The sequence below is a fragment of the Bipolaris sorokiniana genome (genome assembly GCF_000338995.1).
Source record: "Bipolaris sorokiniana ND90Pr unplaced genomic scaffold COCSAscaffold_6, whole genome shotgun sequence".
NCBI lineage: Eukaryota > Fungi > Ascomycota > Dothideomycetes > Pleosporales > Pleosporaceae > Bipolaris > Bipolaris sorokiniana.
This window is the reverse complement of record NW_006911900.1, coordinates 842633-856867: the sequence shown is the minus strand read 5'-3', so window position 1 is coordinate 856867 and position 14235 is coordinate 842633. Positions and strand designations below refer to the sequence as shown.

The following is a 14235-nucleotide window of genomic DNA, read 5'->3' as shown; positions in this document are numbered from 1 at the left end:
CTTCACTTTGCTGTTGAAGCTGTTGGCGCTCGTTTCTGTGGTTATATTGACTGTACGTTATTGGCTGGGATCATGCGTTCGGGAGTGGGTCTGGACAGTAGGTTCGCATACAGTAAACGGACGTTCACTTAGTCATAACGAGTATCATTTTTGTTATTCCTATGACCTCGTATGTATTTTGAATTAAGAAAATAAGATTGACATCCCTAACATGAAAAGGATAAAAGACTCGTTTAGAATACGATCGAGTCAATTAATTTCCTATTACCGCTTCATTGAACTATCAAGTCCAATGGTACCTTTCTACCTTTCCAAGCATGCCAGCAGCCACACCGATGCAACTAGTAACGGCTTCTCAGAAACTGAGGAAAGCTTAATATGATTCATAGGTATTGTACTCGATATTGGGTTTATCGGTATTGGTTCATCGGTCTTTGTCAAGTTCATCTGAAGATCGGTACATATATACTTTGCAGGAACCTATTAACTTCCGCCGTTACGAACACGTAAGATATTCGGAAAGAATGTCTGTGGATGAGGGGTCTGTGGAAGCTTCTTGGTGCCAACAAGCCGTTGAGGAAAGACAGCCTGGTTCGGCGCGGAGTAAGACGATGTCAGCTCAGCTTCAACTTTGAATGAAGAAGTGGTCCATGCACCCCACAAGTACCGACACGGCACGGAGTAATTTCCAAGGCGCATGTGCACACACGGACGGCTAGGGCAATGCAGGGGTAACAAATCTGTTGCTGATGACGGCATTGACGAAGTCCAGGCATATGTACTGGCCTGGGGTCTATTGTGGTATTGTAGTATGTATCTAAGTACACAACACTATGCACCTGGAATCCATGTCGAGACAACATCGGTAATATCTCCCGCCTTGAAGTCTACATACGATCGTCATAAGGCTGTCGTACGTCATGCTTGGCGGTTCCGGGCTTGGAAGAACCCTACTGTGTAGATCCAGGTTGCACCAAGATTGCCGCCCATCACCACACAAGAATTATTCACAACTCTTCTCGTGATCTCCATCCAGGAACCGTCCTGTTGCACTCGGATTTCACCGTATCGATCTGCCATCCGGTGAATATTGACATTTGTTTGTGACTAACAAAGATGACAACCACGCAACTGGTCCCATACCACATACTTCGACATTCGGCATATAAGCTCTGATGCACTGCATGTCGCTGACAGGGTGAAGCTTTACTTTAAGTGTAAGGAATAAGTGAAAAGAATCTGTCATCTTTATGCTGCCCTCAGTGTACGCTGCTGGGCAGCCACAACCGGCCCTAAGGTAGGGGGGTTTTCCTGAATCGCGGCCGTAAGCAATCTGATACCCATTCCATGGTTCATTCCACGGTTCATTCCATGGGTGACGATCACTGCTCTTGGAGCGCGTATGCTAATCGCTCTGTACCAGCAAATTGCATGTTGGACCTTCATCTGACATTGCGTCTTGGCCCTTGGCAAAGAACAAAGACCGAAAAGCGTGTTTTGGGTGAATGCAGGAGTATCTGTACAGGTAAGCCAGAACCTTTACGTGAGCATTTTGAGAACATAACTCCAGCCAAGCTACAGGTCCCGTATTTGCGACGATCACTCCACGCGAACGATTTCGCATCACCTTCCCATGCCATTTGACGGCCCGTTTCTCGCTATAGCGTTCTCTAGAACATTTGCTGTTTGTATTGCTCCACAATTCCAGCCCTATGTATTTGCACGTCACATTGCTCCCGAGAGATGCAGTTGTAAGAAAAAAATGCGAAGTAACCAACCCAGAGAAACCACACTACCATCATCCAATCCACGAAGTACAAGCAAGCACTGTATCTGTCGGCTGCTTTAGCGCTGCAGCTGATTCACTAACCCTAACCCACTACCTTTGGCACGCTAACAACGGCCTAGTCTCGCTACTAGTTGCTAGTTAAGCGTCCGGCTATCAGCGCCAGCCCAGATATCGGCCCAGCTTACTTAACTGTCAGCCCACAGCAGACGGGAAGGCGGACCATGGAGAACCCCTTTTTGATCACGGTGAAGTATCAGTTTACTCAATACTTTTCTTGGGTTTCATTCACGGGCCTTTGATACAGTCTTGGATACAGATGTAGTAAGCCGGTACGTGATTCACCACTATGCGGGTTCCGCCCTGCGAGCCGACCGTTGCAAATCAACTTGAAGCTGTCGCCAAGAAGAAGCCGTGACAACCGGGAACCCCGGTCATTTGTGGAGATAACTAGATGCCGAGTCATAGACTGCAGAAGATCCTAATGAATGAAATGATTGCAACTGACTTGGTAACTTTCGAGCAAATCAAGTCGCCGGTGAGAAAAGAAAAGACAAGAGCGTTGAGCCGGTTGACTCTCACGGATCTGGAACAAGACTCTTGGGAGCTCCAAATGCGACCAAGATTTGTATTGTGAAAGTATGGAAGTCGTCGGAATAGTTCACAAGGTTCACAATGGCATTCAGCTTACTGGGGGGAATTGGTTAAGGCGGTTAATTCGGACCTAATCCGGAATAACTCAGAATGGCTCTATCACTTGGGAAGAAACTAGTGAACGTCTATTCCAATTGATACCAACATGAGCCGACCCGTGTTTGAACCGCTTACTGTAAACCTTAACTTAGTTTTTACGTCCATGCAATTTCCCACACCCTGTCATATCCTCTAAAATTTCAGCTCCGAACATTATTGCAGCAATTTCCAACCCGTGTTGTATATTTTGAGAACACTTTGACAATGCTATGCTTCCAAACTGTAAGATGGCCAGTTGATCATGGCTGCTGAGATGACCCACAACGCGTGCGTTTTCTTACACCACTTTCCCTTGTGGGAGTCTGCAATTGAGTCTGCATGCACCTCTATTAGTGATCAGGTCTAATACTGTCCTTTACACTTGTAACCAACTTGAGACCCAATTACTCTTTCTACCAAAATGCATTCATACGTCAATGATCGACCCCAGCCGGATCTGTCTGCCGCGTAATATTGCCCGAAACCAAGCCTGTGAAGCTATGTATATGTAAGCTGACAGGTCTACAAGCTTTGATCAAGAGCTAAAACGAAATGAGTGAGAGATGACTTCGAGATACTTAGTGGCGACGACCAATGTAGTTAACAGGGAAGTGACATTAGACCGAGTCTGTGGAAGCGTCTCGCAATAAGCACCGAAGTCACGACGTTTTCCAGTGACAAGACTAAAAATATGTCATGATGCTGGCCATAGTCTGGAAGGGGTGTATGAGTATATAGCTGTTCATATCCTGCTCTCGTTAACTGATTCCTCACAGCTACAACTGCCTATCGTCTGCTTTTCAGCTTTAATACCCACACTCTCTTATACCCACGCTCATTACCTAGTACTACCTGAACGATCTATTTATCATTTCTCAAAATGAAGTCCACTCTTTTCGCTGCCGTCGCCGTCTTGGCCGCTTCCGTCTCCGCCATGCCTTTCAAGCAGGACAAGGATTGTGAGTGCAAACAACTATCTTTTGTATATTACATATCACTAACGGCCAACAGGCGAGAGCCCATTCCCAGATGTCTCTTGCAAGCCTCTTACGCTCCAGAACTACACCATCGTCTCTGGTGACACCCTGGCAGCCGTTGCCGACAAGTTCGGTTCCGGTGCCTGCAACATCGTCGCAGTCAACAAAATCGCCAACCCCGACCAGATCTTCCCCGGCCAGGTCATCACTGTCCCAGCCAACTGCACTGGAACCGTCGACAAGACCAGCTGCCTCCCCAACACTCTCCAGCCAATTGGCACCCAGGACTGTGTTAAGGGTCTGTCCGTCAACCCTCCCGTCTACCAGGTCATCCCCAAGGACACTTTCACTCTCATCGCCAACAACTTTGACCTAAAGCTCGACGCCCTCAAGAACGCCAACCAGGGCAGGTTTGCTAGCTTCGACGCCATCTTCCCCGGCAACAACACTGTCATCCCTGTCTGCCAAGGCTGCTCGTGCACCAACGACAAGTACACCATCGTCTCTGGCGACACCTTCAGCGCCATTGCCAAGAGTGCAGGCATCACCATCGGTCAGATTGAGGCTGCCAACCCTGGCCAGATCCCCGAGAACCTCCAGATCGGCCAGGTCATCAACCGCCCCAAGTGTACCTGCGTTGCTTAAGTTCCACACAAAAAACATGACTAGTCTCTTGTATTTCGGCTCGTGGAATAAAGGTGACAGTGTGTGTGTGTCTGGTCCGTGGCAGGCGAAAAAACGTTAGTATATACTCGCGGCTGTAGTAGCTATTTCACTGTTTAGCACACGAACAAAAAAAAGGCAAGCTTTTGAACGTTCGGCCAATTTATATTCTTAAGACTTGGTCTATACTTAAAAATAATACCTTAGAATATCCAGTATATGGAACTAATTACTGTATTCTGATACTTTGATCTGTTTTCAACTCTTGTATTGTGAAGCGATGTTCCCTCGTGACACTTGAATGTATTTTGTAAGCTTGGATGAGTTGTGAGACGATCCAACGGGGCAATCGTGATACTGCTGCATCGTGGGCCGAAAATATGTTGTACGCTCGGTTTACTTATAGGAGCGAATCAGGCTTATGGCGACTAATTGCTGGAGCTATCGCTGTAACTCGCCAGTAAGCAGAGGAGAGAAATAGAGAAAGGAACATGAGAGGGGAAAGTGATTGACTGAGCCTTTTTGGCTGATGTTGTTACGCGGTCTTTATTTGTTCATAATAACGAGTGTGTAAATAAATTGTGAGATACATCAACGATGATTCGTGTTGTATATACGAGGCACTATCGCAAACGGTTCACTTTAAGTCTATGAGCATGACAGTATACCACGCAATACGCCATGCTTTACTCGTTTAGAGGTAGCGTTATTAGTTTTCATCCTTCTAACCTATTTTCAATCTTCGCATCATGTAAGAGTATAAACAACCTAGGTGTACGTGCAGGCCCTTGCCAAATAGCGGTATGCAGGTTTTTGCATGCAGAGGTCGGTCAAAGTCAAGGCCAACTTTGGCTTTTAGGGCATGCGGTTCGAAGGAAACGCCCCGCTGAGTGAAGTCCTTCTTCGCTGTGCATACCGCATGCTCTGTGTGGCGGCGTGTCGCCAAGGTGGCACAGTACATACAGTAGTATAGGAAGCCAAGATGTTGGTTAAGGACGGTGTACATGCCATGTCCAGTTTAGCGCCAAACTCTTGGATTTGTGCGTTGTCCACAAGCTAAACAAATAAAACTGCTCATTAAGCTGTCCTCGTTCAATTGCACATCATTCAGATATCCCACATTTCATTGTTGCATTACGACATATCGACACCACGATGGAACCCAGGATTAAAAAGTTTATCGACAGCTTATACAGGTTTCCTCAGAGCCAAACTTTTGATGATACAGATCTTGACAGGTACCTACAGCCTTGGGGTTTCACTATCTATCGAACGTACTATGGACCTGGATCCGATCAACAATGGGAAAAGCTACTCCAGAATATCACCAGTGGTGTCAAGCACCAACTTAAAAGGCACGAATCACCGATAGACGATCCTGCTACAATTTGCAAAGCAGAAGAACTCTTCAAATTAGATGCGCGCTCAGATTCTACCTTGGATGGCCTGACGCTGGAAGAAGTACGACAGCTTTACCATGACGGCACAGGGGGGCAGCCAATGAATACAGACAAGGACCCATGGCGAATCTTTATATTAGCGGACGAAGAAGTATTGGCAATCCCTAGCTTAATTAAATGTGTAGCAGCAGACTATGACGCCGCTGCTTGTGTGCCAAAGAACCCGCGATTTGGCCCACAGCGGTACTTTGGGTGGTTAAGGATGTCTCCAAACCACGTTTTGAAACTATGGTTTGAATTGGAAATATATTTCCTTAAGCAAATTGTCAACTATACAGCGGGTGGTCCTGGTGCGTGGTGGGATCCAGATGAATGTTGAGCGACGGGATTTTATGGCGAATCTATCTGCCCAACCTCTCAAGGCGGCACCTTCGTCAACCCCACCACACCTGCCGTACCAAACTCAACTTCTAATCCTCTAAGTAGGATCCAGCCCCCAGAGAGTGCAGCTGTTGCTCAAGGAAAAACTCTAGAATGCGGAAAATGGCACGTGGTGACCGCCGAGGACTTTTGCGTCAAGATCTGTCTTACCAACAGTATCTACGCAGTGTTGTTTCATCAAGCCAATCCTACTGGAAGGATAGTTCTGCTTGCGATGCATCATCAAATGCGCAGACTGCGTTGTGTTGGGCCGGTGTAGGGGTGGAAGCCTGCGGTGCCTAGTACCTCTTTATAACTGTTATAATACTTGATGATATAAGAGATAACTTAGAGGCTAAGCGTGCTACTGTTTCGTCTTAGGCTAAAAAGAGTCTACATAATCGATGTGATTTTAGCATCAAATCCAGATATTTAGTGTCATGCAATGCGTCATGTCTACCGGCTATGATGTCTCTCTCTCGCAACATTCCGAGATTAGTGTAGCTACCCCGCGCAAGCCTGCCTTGGGCAAAAAGCGGAGCGTCTGCGCTAGGACAAAGTCAAGTCCGGCGGAGCACGAAGATAGAATCGCGCTTTCGCCAGCATGCTGTGGAATCGCTGTTGCAATGGTGCGTAATCCCCAATTGCTGCAGATCCTTGTTCCCCACAGTATTCTCATACTTACAGTCTAGGATGAAACAAGTAGTAGTACATTTCATCCGATCGCCTGCGAGTCCTGTCGCAACAAAAAGTCAAAGGTCAGCTTCATTTTAACAGTTTCAAACACCAGCTAAAGCGCTCTTCAGTGTGACCGTGAGCTGCCGATATGCTCGCAATGTAGCTCTTCAGACACTTTATGCCGATACCCACCAATCAATAAAAGGTGCTCTGACACCAAGTCTGCCAGGTGCTTGCTAATCCCATAAATAGAGGTATACCATCTGGATACATATCTTTCATCGAACAGCGACTCCTCGAGACTGAGATTGTCGTTTTGGAACTTCTTTCGGCCATTTACGAGTCGCGTGTACCGATCGAACCTCAGCGCCTTCCCGAGAGGGATCGTCGGTTGTTATCAGAGTATGGCCAGAAGCAAGCCAAAACACATAAAATTGAAGAATGGAGAAACCTTCCTCTTACTACGGAGGAGCAGAGACGCACTTGGTGGTTGAAGAAAAGCGAACGTATCGCAAAGGCGGCAGAAACCAGTGGCGATCACCCAACCCAGAGGAGTCCCGCTGCAACCAGTCCCTGGGCAGCAAATTCAAGCAGAAATATACATGATGAGAGCACGCAAGTGCTATTAGGCGCTGAACAAGCGACCATTCTGCCGGGACAACCTCCAGGAATGCAAGTTTCGTGGCGACCAGTTGCTGATGGAACTGGGTTATCTGAACCAGATACGAATCTAGAACATCTTGACCAAAACACCACAGGCTTCTCTCCACTAGAAGACATATCTGGCGAAGGATATCCCGATGTACCAGAGGCGCCTACACCTCCATGCCAATCAACGTTGCAGTCGCATTCTGCGGCCGACGCGAGATGGCGAAAATACTTTTGAGAAGAAGAGTACTTTCTTTTCCTCTATGTTATTTTGTTTCTACGAATTTTTAGGTAGCAATATATTGCGCAAGATACTCGGCAAACAATCGTTAACTATGCACCGTGAATGTGCACTCTAGGTCGTGACAGGCCCCGCTCGTACAACTACGTGCTTAACCTTGTCTAGCTTCAGCCCTGAACCTTGGCTGCCCCTTCCGTACGTAGCGTCACAGCCTCAACCCCAGTTTTGCATGGTTCATTCTTGTTCCCGCTCCTCATCATCATCACGCTTGTATCAACTTCAGCGAACCCAATTACGACAACGCTTTTCCCACGTTGGACTGGATCTTCTTCTCTATCGAGCCCCATGAGCGTGATAGCACTGTTTCACGCGTCATGACTGAGGTTCACGTGATTCCCAGCAAGCGGCGAGCGCCCCACAGTGAAGCTGTAGACACTGCGGCGGCATCCGATGCAAGTGGTGCCAAGAAACGCAGAGCATTTCTCCAGACTATGGGCCAGCAATTGAGAGAGTTTGGGGCAGAAGGAACAAGTCCACAAGACGACAATCGCAGTACGTTTAGGACTAGCCCAGCGAACAACGCTGGACCACCGTCTATCATCGAAAACGCCGCCGGAGTTCATTCGTCAGTTCGACCTGTTGATACACCAGAGAGTGATGCCGCGCCGGGCGAAGAAGATCAGCTACCCGTGGGCGCGTCCAAGAGTGCATCGAGGTGGCTGTGGAGACAAGGCGAAGTAATTGCTCCAACACCTGAAACTATTGCATCGCCCATCGTCTTTGAAGATCTCCTCGAATGGAGCCAAGCGTATTTCGATCACTGGCATCCCGCATTTCCCTTCTTGCACGCTCCTTCACTACTGGATTACTTTCGCCAAATTGTACAACGAGGTACACGTGTTGCAACGCTGTCAGCAGCAAATGAGCTGCAGCACATCATACTTCGCTCAGTCATGTCGATATCGATATGTGATCGGCGGCAAATTGATACCACGAGGAAGGCTGTACCGACTAATCTTGTGTTTCATTCAATCAACGATGCTATCCGGAGTACGCAGCTGATTTTAACCGAAGAGACTTCGGTCCTGTCACTGCAAGCGCTGGCCAGCATCCAGCTTTTCTTAATCACAATGCACAGATACAATGCTGCGTCTCGCCTCGAAGGATTGTCAGTCCGGATGGCGTTCCAATTGGGTTTACATCGTTGTCCGGTACAACGATCAGTGCCTGATAAAGAAGCTGAGTTGAGAAAACGACTCTTTTGGTCTGTACTATGTATAGATCGACATATCTGTATCCGACTAGGGACTCCACTTGGTATACGTTCGGATGAGGCTAATGTATGCTATCCACATACTGAACGACACCATGATCGCGAGCATAGAGACGGTATGTATATGGAGGTGTGGCCTAGAATGTCATCAATACTTATCATTATTCAGGTGATGAACGGGATGACCGGTTAGACCTGTTGGATTTCTTAGCTCAACATGCTGACATTCGTGGATCCATTATGCAAACAAGGCACCGAACTTTCCTACACGGTAGCGCAAACGAGACGGAAGAGGCCCTAGAAAGGGAGGCAGAGCACACCAGATGGTGGAATATGGTCGACGAATATCTCTCCAACGACGAGCAAGTGCAGAACATATCAAAGGCCCACCAGGTCACTCTTATCGTTCTTCGCTTTGAATCTATTCTAGCACTTCACCGCTCCGTGCTGGCAATTTCCAAAAAGGATGCAGCTTATAACGTGGCATTACAAAGATGCATATCCGCATCGCGCTCCATCGTCAACACTCTGCATAAGGCTCTCCGGGGATTCGGTGCATTTGATGGCTCCCCTGGCCAACATGGTTACGAACGAACCCCATTGCTTTGGCCTTCTTTCACATGGGCGGTGTGGATGAGCACGTTCGTAATTCTTTCCGCTGCCTCAGAAGGCCAGGTCACTCGAGACATTGCCATACGACTTTCTGATCGAAGCATACAAATTCTGAAGCACCTGGCATTGAGGGGCACAAAATGGCCAGATGCTTGTATAGTCGCAATTCAAAATCTCACAGCACGATTGAGCAAGCCGTCAACTCGGAGCTCTACTGTTGTACCTGGAGCTGCCCCGGTAAACGACAGCCGACCAACTGGCGAAACTTCTTCATTGCTTGGTAGTCGCCAAACAGCCCATCAAGGGAATGATGTATTATCAGAACGACAGGACGTACCAACACATCCAACGCAAAGCCATCCGGCGATGGGTATGACGACAAACTCTCAACCGGCTCCAAGAAACGCCAATTATTCTCACACGGAATTGAATCCAACAATGATAATGAGCAACCTAGGGCCATTAAACTTTCCGAATAGTGATATTGGCGATGCTCTAGCTGCCAATAACCCTACATATGACTATCTTACAGACCCAGGTAACTTCCTTGGTATCGCACACCAGGACTCAGATAATCCATTGCCAAATGAACAAATCATGCACCTATTCAATGGAGAAGACATGAACTATTGGTGGGACAGGGATTTCGGTCCGCCAGGAAATATAGCATATCACAATGGCGGTTTTCGATAAAAATCAATCTTTTGGAAGAACTGTCAAATTATGAACTATATATCTATACCAACACTTCTATTTAACTACTTTTGGGTGGCGATACCTTGCCTAGTGAGGCCGACTTGAAGGCAGCATGAATCTCCTGCTCCGCCCCATCCTGAAGTGGCAGCAGCCCACTCCTGACCGTCGCATGTTCCAGGATACCTCTTGCCACCAGTCCGTGCTTCAGTGCTACTGTGCCCTCCATGTGCGAGCCGCGGTGGTAGACGTTCCTAGTCACAGGAAGCAATCTGTCGTGGATAGCTCTTGCGCGGGGATAGTCCCTCGCCTTTCCAGCTTCAATCATCTCTAGGAGTGGCTCTGGTGCAATGTTTCCGTATCCAACAAGCATGCCGTCAACATCGAAGCATGTGTGTAGTAGGTATTCGTCGTGGCATGTAAGGATAGTCAAATCGGGATTTTGCTTCTTGATAATGGGAATCTCAACGTCCCATCGTCGCATGTTGCGGACACCGTTCTTCATAGCGATAACACCGGGTTGTGCGGCGATTTCGAGAAGAGTGTCTAGATTGTAGGTTGCCTTTGTGTTATCGGGATATTGGAACAAGATGAGAGGAAGTCCAGATTTCTCGTACACCGTCCTGTATCTGTCCTGTGGAGCACCGGGCTGGTATCCGAAACGCAGCCAGCCATGGCTGGGGTACAGGAGACCAGCCTTGGCTCCTGCAGCCTTTGCTCGTTGAGCCTCAAGGGCTGCTACCTCTGTGCCTTCGGTTGTGATTCCCGCAATGATGGGAATCTTGTCATCGACGGACTTGACAAAGGCCTTGATAACTTCTATTTGCTCTTCTTGAGTGAGGAAAGTACCCTCGCCGGCATGTCCAAGGACTACTAGTCCCTTGACGCCAGGAATACTGCCGAGCCATGAACCTAGGCGTTGGATAGCAGCATAGTCGATCGAGCCATCCCTGTTGAACGGCGTAACTGGGGCTGGAACGAGACCCGCAAGGTCAATCTGAGGAGCTTTCTTGACCTCTGGCATTGAACCCATTGTGAAGATTTAGAGAAGAGTGGTTTGCTTGTAAGGATGTAGAGTTGTGAGTTTGATGATTATGGAAACCCCGGGATCCAAGCTTGCATTATATGCATTCTGAAGCATGTTGCATAGCAATGCAAAATGTTGACCCTAATTGGATTTCTAACCATTCTACAAGGTTTGGAACCCATGCGCAAGCGCACATCTCACTCAGAACAAGAGACGGACTTGAGAAAGTGCGTACGAACCCCACGGGAAGGTATGTTAGTACGTGCCTGGAGAAGCTAGCCTGATGCCACAATGCGGGGATCGAAACTTGGTGGGTCGCCAAGGCTTGCCACCAGTACAAGTCATGTCACGTGCTTGATCCACCGGACTTGTCTTTGTCCGCCTCTTCGACTAAGTTGCCAAGTTCTTTCCGCCACAAAATCAAGTAGTAGCTACGAGTCAATGAAACTCGCTTCAGAACGAGTTTGACTGGCCCATGAAGTGCCGGCTTCCTCCCCGGCTTCCCATGTTTACTCCGCTTTTCACCAAGTGCGTGGGATCTGGGGAAAGTCCGGGGTAGGTGCGCGATCGAGCTAGACTCAGGACTTTCTGTACAACATTTGTCCAGCCTGAATATATAGAGGAGAAAAAAGTTTCAGTCCTTGATTTGTTTGACTCTTGTTTCATTCCATGGGTTAGTGACCAACTTTTTTTCTTTCAACAACAACAGCCCATCATGGCTGGGACCAACTACAATCACGACGCCGAGAAGGACGTACCTCTTCACATTGACGATGTCGAAACATCGGAAAAAGACCTTGTGCAAAAGGACACACCTGAAGGCGCAGATTATACTGGCGCAGTCGCAAAAACCGACCCAGCAGAGATTGCGCTTGTGCGCAAACTGGACATGCGCGTGATGCCAGCGCTCTTTGTCATGTACTTTCTGTACGAAACCCTTTTGCCTCTACCTCACCTTTCCCATCGATATCACATAACTAACAGTTTCAAAGAAACAAGCTGGACCAAAACGCAATCGCAAATGCCCGCCTCGATGGTCTAGAGAAAGACTTAGGTCTCCGTGGCACCCAATACAACACGTGCATCTCCATCCTCTACGTCGGCTACCTCTTCGCCCAGATCCCCAGCAACATGCTCATGTCATCGCGCAAAGTACGGCCTTCGCTCTACATGGCCACTTGCTGTACAGTCTGGGGCTGCGTGGCTGCCCTCACCGCGCTGGTCAAGAACTACACTGGACTTGTGCTTGTCCGTTTTTTCCTTGGTTTCGTAGAAGCACCTTTCTACCCGGGAGCGCTGTATATCCTGAGCATGTTTTATACGCGTAAGGAGATTGCGACGAGAGTGGCTATTCTTTATGCGGGGAACATTTTTGCGGTATCGTTTGCAGGGCTTATTGCCGCGGCGGTGTTTGCGACGTTGAGTGATAAACATGGCATGCATGGGTGAGTAATTTACTGTCAGCGGAGACGGGTGTTAGAGTATATGCTAATGGTCGTGTGACAGATGGCAGTGGCTGTTCATCATCGAGGGAATAGTCACGGTGGGCGTATCTATTATTTGCATGTTCTTGCTACCTGATGAGCCATTGACGACGAAATGGCTTACACCTGAGCAACGCCAATTGGCTCATGATCGTATTCAGAGGGATACCGTTGGACTTGAGCCGAGTAAGGGATCAAGAGCGGGTTTTTTGCAAGCACTTCGCGATCCTCGTCTCTATCTGCTTGTTTTCATGCAAAACATGCACTTGAGCGCCACTTCATTCAACCAGGTATGTCTATGCTGATTGGTTTTACGTGAGATCACCGTTAGCTGATGGTGACTAGTTCTTCCCTACGGTTGTCAAATCTCTAGGTTTCAACAGAACGATTACCCTAGTTCTAACGGCTCCACCATCCCTCGTTGCGGGCGCTGTCGGTATCTGCGTGGGTATCTCATCTGGAAAATACAATGACAGAACTTGGCACATCACCGTCATGATGGGTCTTGCCGTCGTTGGTTTCGCGATCAGCGCTACTACTCTCAACCTCGCCGCACGCTACGTGTCGTGCTTCCTCTTTGCATCAGGTTCGTACTCAACACATATAGCGATTGTTCCCATTATCTTTTACTAATAACATTGCACAGGTGTCTACTCTGTCAATTCCGTCATCCTAGGCTGGGTGTCCGGCACACTCGGACAAACTACCGAAAAGAAAGCCGTCTCATTGTCGATTGTCAATGTTGTTTCCATGGCAAGTTTCATCTACACGCCCTATCTATATCCCGCGAGCGACGGCCCCAAATATGTCATTGCTATGAGTAGTAATGCGGCATTTTCGGCGGCATGTATTGCGTCTGCTTGGGCATTGAGGATATGGCTTCAAGTTACGAACAAGCGATTACGAAGGGATGGGGTTAATGTGTTTTATGCATACTAAAGGAGAAGGTGTCTATCGTAGGAGATATCTCTAATGAATATATGTAATGTTTGCCTAGTGCTGTAAGATATAATTGTAGCTATGCGGTTGGTATGTATTGTCGAAATGCCACTAGTCGCTGGGCATGGATTCTCTGCCGCTCTTGGGTGGTTCTTTAATCACTGATTGGCTCAAGTACATGGCGACGAGCAACCAGTAACAGTCGCGAACGACCCTGGTAGTTTTAGATATGCCTTGTACCTATCGAATAATATTTTCTCAGGCCACTGCTCCACAAGCTCTTGACATCGTATCCATAATTCATCTCGATCTCATCTGGACCCTTGAGACAAACCTCGCGAACCTGTGTCTTGGCAAGTACGGTCGTTCCCGCACACCAAAACTATTCCAATCACTCTTGAACGTTTCGTGCTCAAGGAATTTAGTAGAGGCTGGACTATGCTTCTCTGTTTGCCTATACTACCTTAATACCTGCGAGGCTAGCGCGAGGAGAGAGAAGAAAGAGATTACGTATAGGTTGTTCGACTACACACTTGAGATAGAAACTATCGAAAAAGCAGTGAAGTGCAATTTTCTTATTCTCGTCCATGGCACATACGTAGAAAGTTTGCTGAACATTATGGATTGGAGCAAATCAATCCCTAGAACGTCAAAGGGGTTTG

At 47.8% G+C, this 14235-nt stretch overlaps 6 protein-coding genes across 6 annotated transcripts; 5 read left to right on the top strand and 1 right to left on the bottom strand.

Annotated features, from left to right (window-relative positions):
* The first annotated feature begins 3297 nt into the window (after nucleotides 1-3297).
* Nucleotides 3298-4372, top strand: COCSADRAFT_141231 (carbohydrate-binding module family 50 protein). The gene is made up of 2 exons (XM_007701258.1): nucleotides 3298-3477; nucleotides 3530-4372. The coding sequence occupies exons 1-2, from the start codon at nucleotides 3399-3401 to the stop codon at nucleotides 4138-4140; spliced, it is 690 nt and encodes a 229-aa protein (XP_007699448.1). The 5' UTR covers nucleotides 3298-3398; the 3' UTR covers nucleotides 4141-4372.
* Nucleotides 4373-5286: 914 nt separating this feature from the next.
* Nucleotides 5287-5978, top strand: COCSADRAFT_356143 (uncharacterized protein). Its single transcript, XM_007701257.1, has one exon. It carries the CDS (start codon nucleotides 5314-5316, stop codon nucleotides 5935-5937), a length of 624 nt encoding a protein of 207 aa, XP_007699447.1. The 5' UTR covers nucleotides 5287-5313; the 3' UTR covers nucleotides 5938-5978.
* A 579-nt stretch (nucleotides 5979-6557) lies between these two features.
* Nucleotides 6558-7625, top strand: COCSADRAFT_315933 (uncharacterized protein). The gene is made up of 4 exons (XM_007701256.1): nucleotides 6558-6607; nucleotides 6671-6736; nucleotides 6785-6861; nucleotides 6909-7625. Exons 1-4 carry the CDS (start codon nucleotides 6605-6607, stop codon nucleotides 7540-7542), a joined length of 780 nt encoding a protein of 259 aa, XP_007699446.1. The 5' UTR covers nucleotides 6558-6604; the 3' UTR covers nucleotides 7543-7625.
* A 376-nt stretch (nucleotides 7626-8001) lies between these two features.
* Nucleotides 8002-10123, top strand: COCSADRAFT_141228 (uncharacterized protein; the record flags this gene model as incomplete). Its single annotated transcript, XM_007701255.1, has 2 exons — nucleotides 8002-8934; nucleotides 8988-10123. Exons 1-2 carry the CDS (start codon nucleotides 8037-8039, stop codon nucleotides 10121-10123), a joined length of 2034 nt encoding a protein of 677 aa, XP_007699445.1. The 5' UTR covers nucleotides 8002-8036.
* An 8-nt stretch (nucleotides 10124-10131) lies between these two features.
* Nucleotides 10132-11261, bottom strand: COCSADRAFT_36266 (uncharacterized protein). Its single transcript, XM_007700943.1, has one exon. It carries the CDS (start codon nucleotides 11154-11156, stop codon nucleotides 10185-10187), a length of 972 nt encoding a protein of 323 aa, XP_007699133.1. The 5' UTR covers nucleotides 11157-11261; the 3' UTR covers nucleotides 10132-10184.
* Nucleotides 11262-11821: 560 nt separating this feature from the next.
* COCSADRAFT_189917 (uncharacterized protein) lies at nucleotides 11822-13695 on the top strand. The gene is made up of 5 exons (XM_007701254.1): nucleotides 11822-12077; nucleotides 12143-12595; nucleotides 12657-12924; nucleotides 12980-13220; nucleotides 13281-13695. The coding sequence occupies exons 1-5, from the start codon at nucleotides 11866-11868 to the stop codon at nucleotides 13571-13573; spliced, it is 1467 nt and encodes a 488-aa protein (XP_007699444.1). The 5' UTR covers nucleotides 11822-11865; the 3' UTR covers nucleotides 13574-13695.
* Nucleotides 13696-14235: the final 540 nt, after the last annotated feature.

Coding starts and splice junctions, on each gene's coding strand:
- COCSADRAFT_141231 (XM_007701258.1), top strand. CDS start 3,399: ATGAAGTCCACTCTTTTCGCTGCCGTCGCCGTCTTGGCCGCTTCCGTC. Junction 3,478..3,529: donor TTTCAAGCAGGACAAGGATT/GTGAGTGCAAAC, acceptor AACGGCCAACAG/GCGAGAGCCCATTCCCAGAT.
- COCSADRAFT_315933 (XM_007701256.1), top strand. Junction 6,737..6,784: donor GTCGCAACAAAAAGTCAAAG/GTCAGCTTCATT, acceptor AGCGCTCTTCAG/TGTGACCGTGAGCTGCCGAT. Junction 6,862..6,908: donor TACCCACCAATCAATAAAAG/GTGCTCTGACAC, acceptor TCCCATAAATAG/AGGTATACCATCTGGATACA.
- COCSADRAFT_189917 (XM_007701254.1), top strand. CDS start 11,866: ATGGCTGGGACCAACTACAATCACGACGCCGAGAAGGACGTACCTCTT. Junction 12,078..12,142: donor CTCTTTGTCATGTACTTTCT/GTACGAAACCCT, acceptor ACAGTTTCAAAG/AAACAAGCTGGACCAAAACG. Junction 13,221..13,280: donor GTGCTTCCTCTTTGCATCAG/GTTCGTACTCAA, acceptor AACATTGCACAG/GTGTCTACTCTGTCAATTCC.
- COCSADRAFT_36266 (XM_007700943.1), bottom strand. CDS start 11,156: ATGGGTTCAATGCCAGAGGTCAAGAAAGCTCCTCAGATTGACCTTGCG.
- COCSADRAFT_356143 (XM_007701257.1), top strand. CDS start 5,314: ATGGAACCCAGGATTAAAAAGTTTATCGACAGCTTATACAGGTTTCCT.